The sequence below is a fragment of the Sprattus sprattus genome, assembly GCF_963457725.1.
Source record: "Sprattus sprattus genome assembly, chromosome: 7".
In the NCBI taxonomy this organism is placed as follows: Eukaryota; Metazoa; Chordata; class Actinopteri; order Clupeiformes; family Clupeidae; genus Sprattus; species Sprattus sprattus.
This window is the reverse complement of record NC_137926.1, coordinates 36,258,006-36,274,121: the sequence shown is the minus strand read 5'-3', so window position 1 is coordinate 36,274,121 and position 16,116 is coordinate 36,258,006. Positions and strand designations below refer to the sequence as shown.

The following is a 16,116-nucleotide window of genomic DNA, read 5'->3' as shown; positions in this document are numbered from 1 at the left end:
CCCATATGCTCATGCTTATGTAGGTTTACCTGAAGCCGCCCGGTTACTACTGTCTGCCAAACTAGTAAGTAGCTTATTTGCCCTCTTGCTTTGTATTGTGTTGCATTTGCTTGATGTTTGACTGTGTTAGGAAAGTTGTTGACTCACTAGTATGTCATAGTGTCAACGTAAGCAAATTTCAAGAGGTTTCACTAGGTTTAGCAGCTAGCATCTCGTTAGCAGTTAGCAATTCCTGCATAATGCCACTTAAAAAAAAAACTTGGTCGATAGAAATCTACTCATAGAAGATATTTTAAAAACATTATTGCATATTTTACAGAGGATGCCCCCTACTACCGATTTCCACACCTGGGTCTCCCTTTACATAAAAGAGCTTCAGTTATAACTGAACATAGAAAACTGCAGCCTATGGCTTGAGATGGCTATGTACAAACTTTCAAAGACTTTTGAAACTTTGGATACAAGGCTATATGCACTTTTTGTAAGGGCACTTTGATTCCCAAGGAAAATGTTCAAGATTTGAAATCACACCAAATATAATTGGATTGATTCATTAAATTATTTTGATTGGCTTGGGAGAGGAATTTCATAGTTTTTTTAATTAGTTTCAATATGGAGAATTCAGTATTTTTTATCATAATACATTTTGTTGTATTGTTGCCCATCAGTCAACTATGCTACCTAACAACTCCAAGACAAAGCGAGTGTTGGGTGAAATACCTGTTATGTCCTTTGCTATTTCTTGTATTTTCAACAGCATCTCAAAGCATGGATGACTTTCACATGAAGGCTCTCCCTCCAGGACTGGCTCATTTCTGGGATAAACAAGGTCAAATGAGGAAACAGCAAATGCTACAAACCAAAATCTCTTTTCAAAATTAAGATGTATTACCTGTAAGACCTAATGTAGTTGTAGAGGAGGTAGCGTAGTCCCATCTCTAGACAGTGGTTAATGAAGGAGGTGTAAAAAGCGTGCATCTGAGAGGATGAAAACTGTGGAATCTTTGTCACTTGCATCACTCCTCCAGCCTGACCAAGCCTCCACAGCAGCTGTTCAAAGTTGTCCATTTCAGTCTGAACAAATTCACCCTGTCTGTGAAGACACATGAGTTGGTCGAGCTCTGAAACAACGAATATCAAACAGTCCCAGGGATCCGGCCAAGGGATATGGCTTTCTTACCTAGCCAACATGTCCAAGATGAGGTTCCTCAGAAACATGTTACTCTGTGTGTTGTTGCTGACAACATCTGCAGTTAATGCTGGCCATAAAGGAGAAGTAGAGGAGTTTCTGTTGCTCACAAGGCTCTCGATCCACTCAATGACCCCCTGATGATCGTGGTGTGAGGTCAGGTATGCCCACAAGACTTCAGATTCACAGGAGCTCTCTGTGCAAGAAAAGAATGTGTTGTCGTGTGTTATGTATCAAAAGATCCCCAAGTCAGAGGTTCACAACTAGGGGATTAGATGTACAAAAACAAACATCTTATTTACCCGATGGCACATTAACACAACGCAGAAGAGCAGTCAAAGACAAGCGATCAAAGCAGTGACTAGGCCTCTACGAACTTATAAAATGTTTCTTTGTAATTTTATAGACTCTAGTGTGTGGACATCGATTTAACACTATTCACATAGTGAATATTCACATTTTTCACATTGAAGGCCGCTACACACGAACATCATGTGTATTGGCTAGGCCAACATATGGACATCGTCCCAGTATAGCACAACATAAACATGTGGGCTGACTGCATGGAGTGATTCATATCTGCACAGTCACAGATAGTTTTTCAGTTTTTAAATCAATCAAGTCAGTCTCTGGAAGGGAAGCTATGCAAAAAAGGTTAGGCCTTGTGATGTCTTACAGCTTACCCCATTCATCTGGTAGAAAGATCATACAGTGAACATGTGGTTATGGTGTTACTTAAGTTCTTTGAGCTAGGCTCGCTCCAGTAAGTGTTTGCTGGAGATGGGTTCATCCAAGAAGTCACTATCCATTGGATGGATGTATTCTGGATGTATGCATGAAATCTACGAACCACAGAGGCTTAAGGACAGATGGGGTGATTGTTCTTTCCCCTCACTACAACTCCTGCTGTAGGTACTGGAGACTAGTGGCAGGTATATGTTCACATTTTGATTACCATGGTGGTGCCGGATCTACATCATAGAGGAGATGTTTTAGAGGTCCAAACAGGGAATTGATTTTTCTACTTTGTTATTTTTCTCCCCGGAACAGTAACACATGCGCCAAATCATAGATTCCAAATCAGTACATCTTCTCACGCAATTGAAACGACAGATTTTCACCAGTAGTGAGCGTTATAATAAGCAAGTTTACATTCACTTGGCCTGCTTAACAGAATGGATGCCAATAGTCAATTAAATGTCAGCAGTCAAAAGAAGCCTGTGTGAATGGCCAGTCCTTGAAATTTAGTAGGCTGATTCATGATGGCATATAGAAGCTATTTACCCAATTTTAAACAAATCAGCCATAGGAAGTGACTACAGCAAGCTTCAGGCCTTCCTCTGTTCCTCTGATATGGTTTGTTCTATTGTCAAAATTCAGTTTACCTTTAAATCCTTAAGAAACTAAATTTTCCCACAAGCCATGTGTGGTTCATACTAATAATGTATATGTTTAATTTTTAACTACAGTACTTCATTTTTGCTAATTGTTTTGGCACATTCCTGTAAGTTCAACTGTGGGCAGTGATCTAAATTACCATGTGTATGTCTTGTTAAACCAAATGTAGCACAAATCCTGAGGAGGAACTGGGCCTGGATAGATCACATCAATCAGAAAGCAGCATCTAATAGCACCAGTCAGGCTCTGACCTGGAACCCGCAGGGGAAAAGGAAAAGGCCTTGACCCAGACACAGCTGTAGACATAAGGGAACAAACTGTACAGAGGCAGCACGGACAGCTCAGTGAGGTCTGTTGGAGAGTTGAGCATGCTGCCTCATATGGGGACGACACAACATCTCGTTTAGGTAAAAGGAGAATGTCTTCTGTACCACTGCCAAATACACGTGTACACTGTCCATTAGGGGGTCTCGAATGGCAATTTGTATTTACAACAGTGGTGTAAAAGTGAGCTACACTCCGCAACTTTAGTGGAAAAAATTCGTTCAGAATGGGGTTTTAAGGTCTGTGTAACTAGATTTTATAATGTCTTTAAATTCATTTTGGGGAATTAATAGATCTGTTGTTCCCACAATCCACCCAGGCAATTTACAATGTAGTCTTGTGCTTCAGGTCGGAAACACTGCCATAATGTAAGGACATCACCAAACAACAGTTAACAAGCTAGAAAGCTCCTTTCAGTGCCCACAATGCAGTTTTTGGTCTTTCCAATGCAAGTCTATTGGCTATTAACTAGTTAGTTCACTCGTTTTAGCCTCTTCATTGACCAATAATCATCAGTATCAACTAAATAAAACACCATATTCAATTCATTCTATAGTGATGTCTCATGTAGATAGGGAGAGCAGAGGGGTGTGACTCACTCAGGACTTTCTTCTGTGCCAAGAGGATTGATCTCTGAGTGTAGCAGTCCCAGTGTTTGACCCAGTCCAGCCGCAGTAGACTACACAGGTTGTGTGATGACAGGTCAGCGGGTTCACATGCAAACTGCTGCAGCTGACTGGTAAACTTTGGATCCACATGCCCCATGTCCAAAACCCTGCAAAAACATTGATTGTAAATGTAACTTCAAATCTACACAAACAGTTTCTGTGGCAAAACGTAATAAATGCTGGAAGGAACAGCTGTGCCCCACCTCCTATTCTCCAGTGGCTGACAGGAGGATGCTGTAGGCTCTTCAATCTTCCTGAGGAGCTTTATCCTCAGCAGCTCTTCATCTGACAGATATCCGTGTCTCCCCAACTCTTCAACCTGCAGAGGGATGACAACTTATGAAACACCTGTAAAGCTTCATCTGACAGACACCCATTTCTCCCCAACTCTTCAACCTGCAGAGGGATGACAACTTATGAAACACCTGTAAAGCTTCATCTGACAGACACCCATTTCTCCCCAACTACTCAACCTGCAGAGGGATGACAACTTATGAACCACCTGTAAAGCTTCATCTGACAGACACCCATTTCTCCCCAACTACTCAACCTGCAGAGGGATGACAACTTATGAAACACCTGTAAAGCTTTACCAGTGATTTTAATCTCAAAATATTTTGCATTGCTATGCCTGCTTCATGATGGAGTACAATGTAGCCCCTACAGTCCACACTGTTCAGATTCAAAGTAGCCCCTTATACATGTGTCAATGTGATCCGATCACACCGCGTCTGTTCAGATAGAAACTCGCGATGCGGTTACAATTGCCTCATGTAGCACTGGCTTAGATGTGATCCGGTCATTTTTTCCGCCGATGTCTGAGCCTTTCGAGAGAGGTGGTTTACACCGATCGTTCAGCTCAGAAAAGGGCGTGTCAAATAAGGTCTATGTGACGGCGGTGACAGCCTGCGTGGAGATGACCCCAGCCTCTTATAGGGAGTGCCAAGGCAGGGCTCACTCACAGCGAGTGATCTCAGGGGAGTCAGGTCTCATGTGCAGAACATATTTTATGTGAATAAAGGTCATCTACACGACTTTTTATACCTCTAATCGACTCGGTTTGTTGTTTATATGCTTCACGAATGCCGTGAGGTCAAACGGAATAGTGTAGGTCTTAACTAGCTGCTAATAAGTAACATATTATTAGTAACATATAAGTAACACATCAGCAGTAATGAATCAACTGTACTGATATTAAATGTACTACTAACATGCCATTCTCAAAATAAAGCCAGTGGCATGAGTATTAACTTTTTATTATTATTATTGTCAGTATGAGACAGCTTATTAGAAACTATTTTCTGAGTGTACAGCAATGCAAAGCAACTTTAGCCTTTTTATTTTATGAAGTTACATAACTATTCATTAGGAGTCATTGGCCCGTATTTTGACGTCTGGCAGAAATGGCAGGGCATGCAAACTGATGCACAGGTGTAAAGTGAGTGGTTAAGGCGTGATCAAAGGCACAAAGTGGGCAGTGCCAGGCCGAAGTTAATAAATGAAATGTTTGGTTAAAGCCGACCGCGTTGTCCAGCAATGCCTTTAAACTGAATGCGTCAGACGAGATAACAATGTAAGAAGATGGCAATTTTGCTGTGGGTTCTGGACAAGGATTTACTCTAGTGCTTCTTCTGTTGTATTTGTAAACAAATATGTTTGTTGAAACATAATTGTATAGCTGTTTGAAAATGCCCTACCAAATCGCTTTGAACTGACTGTTACACTGTTGATCAGGATAGTCTATATGATTTTGAGCCTGAAAACAATTAAGTATTTTAATCTCCCATACATTCTGGAGCATGTATTTCAGACTAGAATGTAAATGTCCAAACATGCGTAACATGAGGCTTCATATTCAATTAAATAATCAAAATGACTACTTTCCTCAATAGCATAGACTACATACTGTGTGCAAAATAATGATCTTAATCTTTTAGGCTACTGCAATAGCATATTAGGTTAATCTCAGTTAAATATGGAATTCGACACAAATTACATTAAAATGTAATCCTTTACTTGTTTGTTTCACTTGGAATGAATTAGGCAACTGGTGACTATACGTGTAGAAGTACTAATGATATGGGCCTCGTTTCCCGATAACGATGTATCTTAACGTTCTACGTGGATTTTCGCGACATCGTTGACGGCCGAACTCTTTCTACTTACGAGGGTTTCCCAACCATCAACTTAAAGTCAGGTGCACGAGCGCAACGTGCACGAGTTCTTAAGTAGCTCTTAGGAGCTGTTTACGTCAGGTTAACCTGTTTACGTTAATTGCTGTGAAATTAGCTAGCCTATGCGTGCATCGAACGTGCAATGTGCACTAAATTCGGGGCGGGGATAGTAACGCCATCTCCAGCAGAGAAGCCTATTTAAACTGTGTTCCCATTGTAAGGACATTTATTATGATCTGTCTGAGAGTGGGCTGTCAAAGCTAGCATCATCGAAGTCATACAGTACAGTAGGCTACATACATTCAATAAAATTAACCTACATTTGAGTCCAACTGCATGACCATTCTTGCCCTACACTTACCCTTACAATAAAGAAGTGATCCTATTTCAACCATAACTTCATTTTAAATAATGTCTTTCTTTATGACATTTAGTTTATAGTTTAGACAGCAACGTTGACATCTACAGTATATTCAACTGCATCCACTACATAATCTCAAACTTTATTTGTTGGTAACTCTCCAAAAAGGCTACCATTAACACATTTCTTAATGAAAAGGAAACATGCATCACAATAATACTTCAGTGTAACCTGTACCTATGTGGAGTGCAAATATGTCTTGCCATTACACTACCCAACAGCCCTACGTCTGCTAGCACTACAGAATGCATAATTCCTACGGGCACTGCACTAGTTTTGTATAGCCTAATCTTTATTTTCAAATACTCAATATTCTTTATTTCTATTTTGATGGGAATAGGCAGGTGAAACAATGACATTCTCATGATGTGCTATACACAGAAACATCGTTTGGATTTCTTCTACAATACAACCATCTAGCTAGAAAGCTACCATATAAGCCAATGGAGTGGTGGCATAAGCGCTAAATGTGCCATCAAACTACTGTTTGAAAGCTTCAGTCAAGACCTAAATACTCTGCATTGGTCGCGTAGCACATTTCTACGGAAGCGTATTGCTGCCACACTAAAAAAAAAAAAAGGTCTCAGTATCAAGTAATTACGTGAAAGTTTCTTGTTTTAACAATATCTTTTTCACGTTTTAACATGATGAATATCATGTTATTACATGAAATGATCACGTTATTTCATGATAATGATATTTTCACGTTATAACATGAAAATATCATGTTATTTCATGATAATGATATTTTCAGGTTTTTACCAGATATTTATCATGTTAATACATGAAATGATCACGTTATTTCATGATAATGACACTAAACGAAACGAGAGGCAATAGGCTGGAAGCTACTTTGGGTCCTATATGCACGAGTCAATCAACGGTCGGGCAGCTAGTGTTGAACTTGGAGGTACTCGCCCAAGATTCCACAGTAGGCTACATGGCCTCATTCATAGTCGACTTGATGCGCTGGAGCCCACCAGTACCCTAGGCAGAGAAACAGCACGGTAGCATAATTTCCACCTCCATGCTTGATGATATGGGGATGGTGTTTTTTGGGTCATATTCTTGGGCGAGAACCTCCAAGTTCAGCACTAGCTGCCCGACCGTTGATTGACTCTTGCAAAGGACCCAACTAGCTTGCAGCCTATTCAAGGGAACTATGGATGGGGCCATGTACTGTGGAATATTGGGCGAGAACCTCCTTCCCTCATTGAAAACGCAGTACAATCCCAGGCATGTTAAAATCCTCCTGAGTGTGCGCATACTTATAACGATGTCATCCACCGTGTTCAATAACTGGAGAATCTCACCATGTCTTAAACCCAGCTTAAAATAGAATTTGATTGACTCGTGTAAAGCACCCATAGTAGCTACCAGCCTATTCTTGCCTCTCGTTTCGTTTAGTGTCATTATCATGAAAAAACGTGGTCATTTCATGTAATAACATGATAAATATCTTGTAAAAACGTGAAAATATCATTATCATGTTATAGCGTGAAAATATCATTATCATGAAATAACGTGATCATTTCATGTAATAACATGATATTTATCATGTTAAAACGTGAAAAAGATATTGTTAAAACAAGAAACTTTCACGTAATTACTTGATACTGAGACTTTTTTTTTTTTTTTTAGTGTGGCAGCAATACGCTTCCGTACATTTCCGATCAAACCGAGTCATTATAAACATATAAAAAGTTGTGTAGATAGCTTTATTCATGTAAAATATTCCTCGCTTCAAGTAGCCATGTTTTTTTTTTTAATTCCCGTTTCTTCCGAACGACGGTCGAACGACGCCCCTGGTGGATTAAATCGCTAAGTGTGAAGTTACTACTGGTCCTGACCACACGTAGAATTCCTCTCAATGAAAGATACACTTAAGCTAAGTGTGGCGTTGGGAAACCCGTCTGCAACGTAGGAATCCTCTTACGAGCGATTTCAAGTGCTTTTTAGGCTAAGTGCGCGTTCGGGAAACGAGGCCATGGGCTGCAAAGGTTGTAATAGCTACAAATGAAGGATACTCTGAGGAAAGCAAAGATTCAAGCTCAAAATTGATATTTTAAACAGAAAGCATTATTTTTAACTTGATTCTTGAAACATATTAATGTAATTTTCTATTTATTTTAAAACTTATTTGAAGGATGAAATGTGAATGTTCCTGAAAAACGTGTCATTGTCTGGGTGATTCCAAATTTATGAAAAGTAGTGTATAGTTAATATTTATATATTTATGATAACATTACAAATGAACTTACCACAAAATATCTTAGGGCCTTGTCCACTGTGTGGAGGCATATGCTGTGGAGCTGTTCCTTCACACAGTAGCCCTAAGATCAAACAAAAGGCTTAGGATAAGGCTTGAGAAAATGGCTACAGGGAGTCTTAAGGTAATATGTATGTTATGTTTAAGGACACTGTAAAAAAAAAAACAGTCTGTCCCCATCTCACCATGTTCCTGAGCAGTGATGTGGCCTGGCCCAAATCTTGAATCTGGAGGCAACGAAAGACCTGCAGCAACCCTCTCTTCTTTAGATCCTCAAGGCACAACTCTGGGCTGGCCTGCCGTCTCAGAAACGCTTGTGCCCAGGGGATCTGGCAAGCTGTAACGGCACGCTGGACGATCTCCTGAGGGGCCAAACACAAAACAACCAACCTCTTGCTGCTCCATTCAAGCATCTTTAAATAATATTAACAGTAAACCATAGTGATGAGTAGATGAAAACACTGTCTTTACTTGAAAGTATTACTTTTGTTCCTAACCCAAGTTCATTTTCAATAGTGTTTCAAAACGTTTCTGTACCTCTATAGGTAGGTTGTTCATTTCTTCCATTTCTTCTTCTTCTTCTGACGGCTGTAAGGTGACCAGACCCTCAACCTTTGCATCCCAAGGGAGTATCCTCATATAATTTCGCAAGTCAGATATGTACCCATCTAGCATTTTCACACAATCTTGTATATTTTCATCCAAATCTGTAAGCAGAGATGTGGACAAAAAAAAGACAAAACTTGACTTTCACTCATTTATACTGCTCATCTTTGTTGTGAGAAGCATTTCTAATTAGAAATACCATTCTTACCTCAACATTTTGACTGATAAATAAAATAATAAGACAGTATATATACAACAGTCCCTAACGTGAACACATCTACCTTTACACTACAATTCTGCAGAGACGGTCATGAGCATGACCAAAAATGTGTGTCAGAAACCCTTACCTAGATAAATAATCATAAAGGGGGCTTAAAAAACTATTGAATCAGTGCTTATTCTTGATTTAGTTTTGGAACTTACACTTTTCTTAGAGGAACACCTACTACAGTTACAGGGTTGATTTTATGATTTTAGTGTATGTTTTCAAGGCTGGGAAGGGACTAGCTCCAGTCTATATTTCTAACCTTCTGACCACAACTCTCCCTCAGGTCCTCCAAGGAACTTCTACTGGCTCAACCATGGTCGAATTTTAAAACAAAGGGTGGTCGAGCTTTTACTGTCATTGGTCTAAAATTATGGAATAGTGTCCCCCTCTAATGACAGATTTGCTGTCTGTTTTGACACTTCTACCAGATTGAAAACTTACTTTTATACACTGGCTTTCACTGGATTTGAATTTGGTGACACATAATATTAGCTGCACTTAGTTCAACCTGAGGCTATGCTTTATTTGTGCTTTTAGTCTATGCTTTTTTTGGTCAAGTTGCTGTTCTTTTGATGTTTTCATCGTTTTGGTGGTTTTATTCTGTTCTGTTATCCATCCTATTTTGATCACTTTTAGATGTTATGTTATAAACTCCTCAAAAAAAGTTTGGAAACATTATCTCGGTCGATTATTCCTCCCCTTTAATAATACTAATTGGTATTGTATTTTATATTGTTGGAAAGCCTTATTAGTCACCTTTACAACGAGGTACAACTTGTAAGGATCGTGCAATCATGGAATGAGCAACACAGCTAAATGTGTGGGTAGAGGCCTAAATAAATTTGCCAAAATCCCCTCCTATATTCTTCTGTTGGTATTCAATCTTGTTTTGAGTTGCTTGGTGAATTGGATGATTGCATGTCCCAGAGTAATAAGGACAAAACAACACATATTGGACATTTTTAAACTTTATTCATTTTACACTGACAAGGACCTCAGTAGCGTTAAGGGCAGTCATTGCAGGCTCCCTGGCAGCCTTATAAGCACGAAGACCGGCCATGTGCAGTCTGTTCCTCACCGTCTGATCAGAGATTTATCTGTGGTACTGTTGTGCAAATCTTGCCTGTAAATCTGGAAGAAAGCCTACGGTTCCTCAGTGAAGCAAGGATGATTTGGGGTGTTGTCTTCCTGGGACGGCCACTTCGTGGTCTGTCTTTGACCAGTCTCACAGAACTTGGTCTAAGTTTGGAAATGGTACCAGGGCTGACACCAAAAAATGCTGCCACTATGCATACTGGAACACCAGCTTCCAGTTGCCCTATTGCACCATTTATGCTTGCATGTTTATGCTTAGAGCACACACAAACTCAACAAAGTGGCACGACCCATGCACACAAGTGCTGTCAATTAGGTGCCACTCAGATGCCAGTCACACACCTGTGACTGGCATACACCTGCCAGCACTTGAAGCTCAAAACAAGAGTGAATACCAACAGAAAAATATTGCAGGGGATTTTGGCAAAAGAATGTAGGCCGCTCCCCATACATAAAGCTGAGTTGCTCATTTCACGAATGCACGATCCTTACAAGTTGTACCTCATTGTAAAGGTGACTAATCAGGCTTTCCAACGATATCAAATACAATACCAATTGGCATTATTGAAGTGGAGGAATAATCGGCCGAAAAGTTTCCGAACTTTTTTGGAGGGGTTTATTATGTTTTCCCTTAAGGTTACGTAATTAGCGGACCATCCAAAGCGTCTTACAAAACATACTTAAAAATGAAGTATATGAACAATAACAAGAACAGCTTTCCTACCTTCTGTTGTAGACAGAATGCTCCGAACTTGTGTGCTGAGAAAGGTATATGTGATACTGAGCAGTTGTTCAGAAAACTGTTTGCTCTGAGACTCTGTATGTGTGTCTCTGATTGCAGAACACAGAAGGTCAAGGGCAGGGCACAATTCCTGAACATCTGAACAACATATACACACACCATATAGACAAACAAACAGAAAGGTAGATGGGTTATTCCTTGAAATCAACTATTTTAGAACAGTAGCCGTTAGCAGTTTGGTCCAATTCAGATTTGTCAAATTTAATAGTCAAATAGTCAATTCAGTCAATTCAGTACCGCTTGCACACCAAAAATTAGGCTTCTACCTCAAGTATCTCAGAGATGTTATAGCTCAAGGATGCATGACATAAGAATGAATGCTTTTCTTACTCTTAACATATAGATGGGTGGAGACCGCAGGTGTCTGTTCAAGGGCGCTGTATCCACTACGTGGACAAAGAATATTCTCCTTGCTTTTTAAGAAGAAGTCGACCGTGTCTAACTGATGGTTCTTCAGCCCTGCCTAAAAGAGAAGGAAAACATCGTCATTGCGTTGCAACATTGTGGTGATAGGGATGCCACAGAGACTCACTGAGAAGACTGAATAAGACTGAATAAGATGTGAATGGCCCCCCCACCTGCAGAGCATGGATGGGGATGGAGCAGCGGCCCCAGGCGTTCAGGTGGCAGAGGGAGTCAACGGTGCCAGCACTGCCAAATATCATGAGTCGGTTCAGGAGCTCCTCCTGGGAAACACCAAACAGCACCAAGGAAAGGCCTGAATCTAGAAAACATTACAGAAGATGCATGTATTTAAAGTAACAGTATGCAACAATTATACTTCAGGATTAGAGTTAGGATAAGCAGTTTTACCTTAAAAAAACAGCTTGAAAAAAATGTGGGCGCTACAATGACTTTTAATATGGAGAATCGCCTCCGCGCCATTGCCATGCCAGGGTCCATAGGCATATAACCGCTAAATGTAAGATTGCCTAACGCCACCCGGCTTTCTACTGTCTGCCAAACTATTAAGTAGCTTATTTGCCGTCTTGCTTTGTCTTGTGTTGCACTTGCTTGATGTTTGACTGTGTTAGGACAGTTGTTGAGTAACTAGTTTGTCATAATGTCAAAGTCAGCACATTTCAAGAGATTTTGTTAGTTTTAGCCGCTAGCATATCGTTAGCGAATAGCAATTGATCCGGAATGCTTCTTTAACAGAACATAATGTCCAATAACAATACAAAAATGTGAAATGCCTGTAATTGTCATTAACCGTTTAAGCACCATAATGACAATTGTAAGGCCATGCAACAAAAATAAGCACTGCCTTTAGTAAATTATGACAAAATCACTATTTTCACCAGATCCTGTTAAGGCAACAAAGTCTACCTAACCACATGTTGAAAATAACATCTTGTCCGTGTCTGAAGGAAACACAAAATATACTAGTGTCCTGATAGCATCGCAGTCCATGGTATAGTGTCTTAACCTTAATTACAGGTTCAAATCTTGGTCAGGCAGGTGGCACTTCAGAACTTGCACTAGCAGCTACAGGCAGTGGACGTATCAACTCAAGCAGGTTTTAGTGCCCCAGGGGGCGGGGTATTGGCACATATGCCTTGTCTGGGAATTCCCCGCCACCTTCACTGCATTTCATTTGCTCAGTTAGTCTGGCGAACTACGCAATGGCGGTCCACTTCAGTCACGTAATTGGACACTCCTTTACCCAATCAGACCAACAATACAGGTGACGGTCTTTGCATCCCGTTTTCAATTTAATCATTGAGAGCGTTTAGATGCACACTATAAAAACAGATTATTATCGGGTTTTGTAGTTAGACGATCTGGTTATTCTAGTGCTCATGTAAACGGAATAAACTGATATTCGTTAAAGGTTTTTGAAAAACCAGTTTACAGTTTTTTTCAGTCGCTAACAAGCGTTTTTCTAAACAGTCGTCACATTTTCAAAACTCTAAACACGATTAGCACAACATCGGTCCTTTGTGGCCATACCATTCACACATTACATGTTGTTTTCACACAATATGCAGTCAGTGAACACATTTATATAATGCTTACATTTTCTTAACAGACAAGCTATACCTCCAAACAAAATTATGGATTGTTTTTTTATTATTTACAAATGTTAACACACAACATCCCACAATTGCAAACACAATATTCCAAACCTTAGATACAGTATAAAAATCTCTGCTTCTGTAATACAGTAATATCAGTTCTAAAACAATATATCCCAGCTGATAATAAACAAACAATTGAATAATTGACACACAGCTGATGTATGTTGGGTATATTGGGTCAACCACAGCTGATTCCAGTCTGGCTTAGAATCAATGGCATTACTTAGGTATCCAGTAAAAGGAGGACTTTGAGGAGTGATGTTTTTGGACACAGAAACCGAAAAAGATGTCTGGACGAGGAAGAGTTAGAGCAAGGAGCCCAGGGAGAAGAGTAGGCCCAGTGAGAGGAGCAGTGAGAGGAGCAGTGAGAGGAGCAGTGAGAGGTGTAGTAGTGAGAGGAGCAGGAGTAGTGAGAGGAGCAGGAGTAGTGAGAGGAGCAGTGAGAGGAGCAGTGAGAGGAGCAGGAGTAGTGAGAGGAGCAGTGAGAGGAGCAGTGAGAGGTGTAGTAGTGAGAGGAGCAGGAGCAGTGAGAGGAGCAGTGAGAGGAGCAGTGAGAGGTGTAGTAGTGAGAGGAGCAGTGAGAGGAGCAGTGAGAGGTGTAGTAGTGAGAGGAGCAGGAGTAGTGAGAGGAGCAGGAGAAGTGAGAGGAGCAGGAGTAGTGAGAGGAGCAGGAGTAGTGAGAGGAGCAGGAGTAGTGAGAGGAGCAGGAGAAGTGAGAGGAGCAGGAGTAGTGAGAGGAGCAGGAGTAGTGAGAGGAGCAGGAGCAGTGAGAGGAGCAGGAGTAGTGAGAGGAGCAGGTCCAGGGAGAAGAGCAGGACTAAGGAGAGGGCAAGGTAGAGGTATAAGAATGCGTGGTGGTGGCATTCTAAGGGCTACAAGGGCAGTAGTGAGTGATGGAATTCGTGCCACTATCATTGACCATGTGATAAACCACGGTCTTTCACTAAGAGAGGCTGGTGAAAGAGTACAGCCCAATTTGAGGCGGTCAACGGTTGCGTCAATTATACGCATCTTTCAACAAACCAACAGGTAAGTTTGCATTTTACATGGATTGTTTCTATTCTCACTTGACATGTCAATGAGGCCATACAGTAATGCATATGTTGATTTTTTTTGTCCCTTAAAAGAATGCAACGTCTTCCTCCCTCTGGGGGAAGAGGAAAGCTCCTCAATCATCAACAAGAGCTTGCCATAGTAGATATGGTTGTTGCAAATAACGCAATTAAACTGCATGAGATTCAAAGCAGAATTTTGGAGGACCAAGAGATATTTCACAATATCAATAGCACCAGCCTCGCAACCATTACGCTGTCCAAACACAGAGTGCGGATGAAACAGCTCTACACTGTTCCCTTTGAGAGGAACAGTGAGCGAGTCAAGGTGCTACGACAACAATATGTCCAGGTATAGTGTGTATATTCAATTCAATGTACAGTTTTATAAGCTTTGCACTTTTCAAGTAGGTAGCCTACTCAGTAATAGGTTACAGTACTGTATGGTATATAGTACTGTAATGGCATGATTTACATAAACTTTGTTTCAGAGAGTTATGGAATTGGAGGCCAACCAGGCCCCTCATGAATTCGTATACGTGGATGAGGCAGGATTTAATCTGGCCAAAAGGCGTCGACGTGGAAGAAATGTCATTGGAAAAGGGCCACAGTTGATGTTCCTGGACAGAGAGGGGCAATTTCAAATGCAGGATCACTCCTCCACAAATGTCAGGTTGGACCTTACAACACTGAGCGCCTCCTTGCTTTTCTTGATGATCTCCACCAGCGCCTGGTTCCAGAGCAGGATCAGGAGGGTGAAAACAGGAGGACCTTCGTTATCACCTGGGACAACGTGGCTTTCCATCACTCACAAGCAGTTACAGCATGGTTTGAGGTCCACCCAAGACTGATTCGTCTATTTCTTCCACCCTATTCACCTTTCCTCAACCCCATAAAGGAGTTCTTTTCTACATGGAGGTGGAAAGTCTATGACCATCAGCCACATGGCCAGTTGTCCCTCCTTGAAGCCATGGATGCTGGCTGCAGGGACATCACAGTTGATGATTGTCAAGGGTGGATCAGGCATTCCAAGCGGTTTTATCCCAGGTGTATCGCCTTGGATAACATCAGATGCGATGTGGATGAAAACTTGTGGCCTAACCCTGAAGATCGCAGGGATTAGATAAAGGAATTTTGTGCTTTTTTTTAGTTCTCCCTTTTTACTGGGCTTTTTGCTGTTGCTTTTTTGTTCATGGATATTTTGTTAACTTTAAACAATACTGTAAAATGTTTTCTGTTGTATCATACTGTAAACAGTATTTCTACTATACCTCCTGTAGTAAACAGTAAAGAAAAATAAACTGATTCGCTTTTTACTGGAATGCTTTTGAATGCGAACATTACATGTGGATATACAGTTCCCAACCAAAAAATTTGGCGTAAAAAACAGTGGATTGCATGTTTTGCATGCAAATACCTGTAAAACTGAAACATAAAAGTCTATGCAGTTTTTGTAATGTCCACAATAGCCAGTATTTTGAAACCTGGTGTACTTTGATTGGCTGCATGTTCCTTGTGAAGTGAAAACAAGAGTTATTCTTTGAAAGAATAATTTCATTTTGAGTCAGATGTCCAGTGTTTTGGTAAAGTTAGTGTGTGCAGAGAAAGATGTCTTCTATTTTGAAATGAAGAGTTAGTATATAGTTAACAAAATGTGCTTTTGAAAAGAAAATGATCTATTTGGCTAATTGTGTTTTGTAGGTTAGTCTGTGTTAAGAGTTTAGAAAAAGTATTTTTTTCGCGATGGAAAAAAACTGTAACACACCTAT

At 40.5% G+C, this 16,116-nt stretch overlaps 1 protein-coding gene across 2 annotated transcripts in view; it reads right to left on the bottom strand.

Moving 5' to 3' along the window:
* The window catches only part of spg11 (SPG11 vesicle trafficking associated, spatacsin), a gene marked incomplete at its 3' end in the record, with an annotated part of 74,935 nt that overhangs the window by 43,601 nt on the left and 15,218 nt on the right, over nt 1–16,116 (bottom strand). For both annotated transcript variants that reach the window (XM_080841848.1, XM_080841847.1), the window contains 11 exons: nt 11,793–11,938; nt 11,545–11,677; nt 11,137–11,292; nt 8,981–9,150; nt 8,629–8,805; nt 8,436–8,507; nt 3,783–3,898; nt 3,511–3,686; nt 1,181–1,385; nt 893–1,093; nt 721–815 (listed from right to left, as the gene is read on the bottom strand). In XM_080841848.1, coding sequence (XP_080697974.1) covers nt 721–815; nt 893–1,093; nt 1,181–1,385; nt 3,511–3,686; nt 3,783–3,898; nt 8,436–8,507; nt 8,629–8,805; nt 8,981–9,150; nt 11,137–11,292; nt 11,545–11,677; nt 11,793–11,938 — 1,647 coding nt within the window. The remainder of the gene's footprint in view (nt 1–720; nt 816–892; nt 1,094–1,180; nt 1,386–3,510; nt 3,687–3,782; nt 3,899–8,435; nt 8,508–8,628; nt 8,806–8,980; nt 9,151–11,136; nt 11,293–11,544; nt 11,678–11,792; nt 11,939–16,116) is intronic.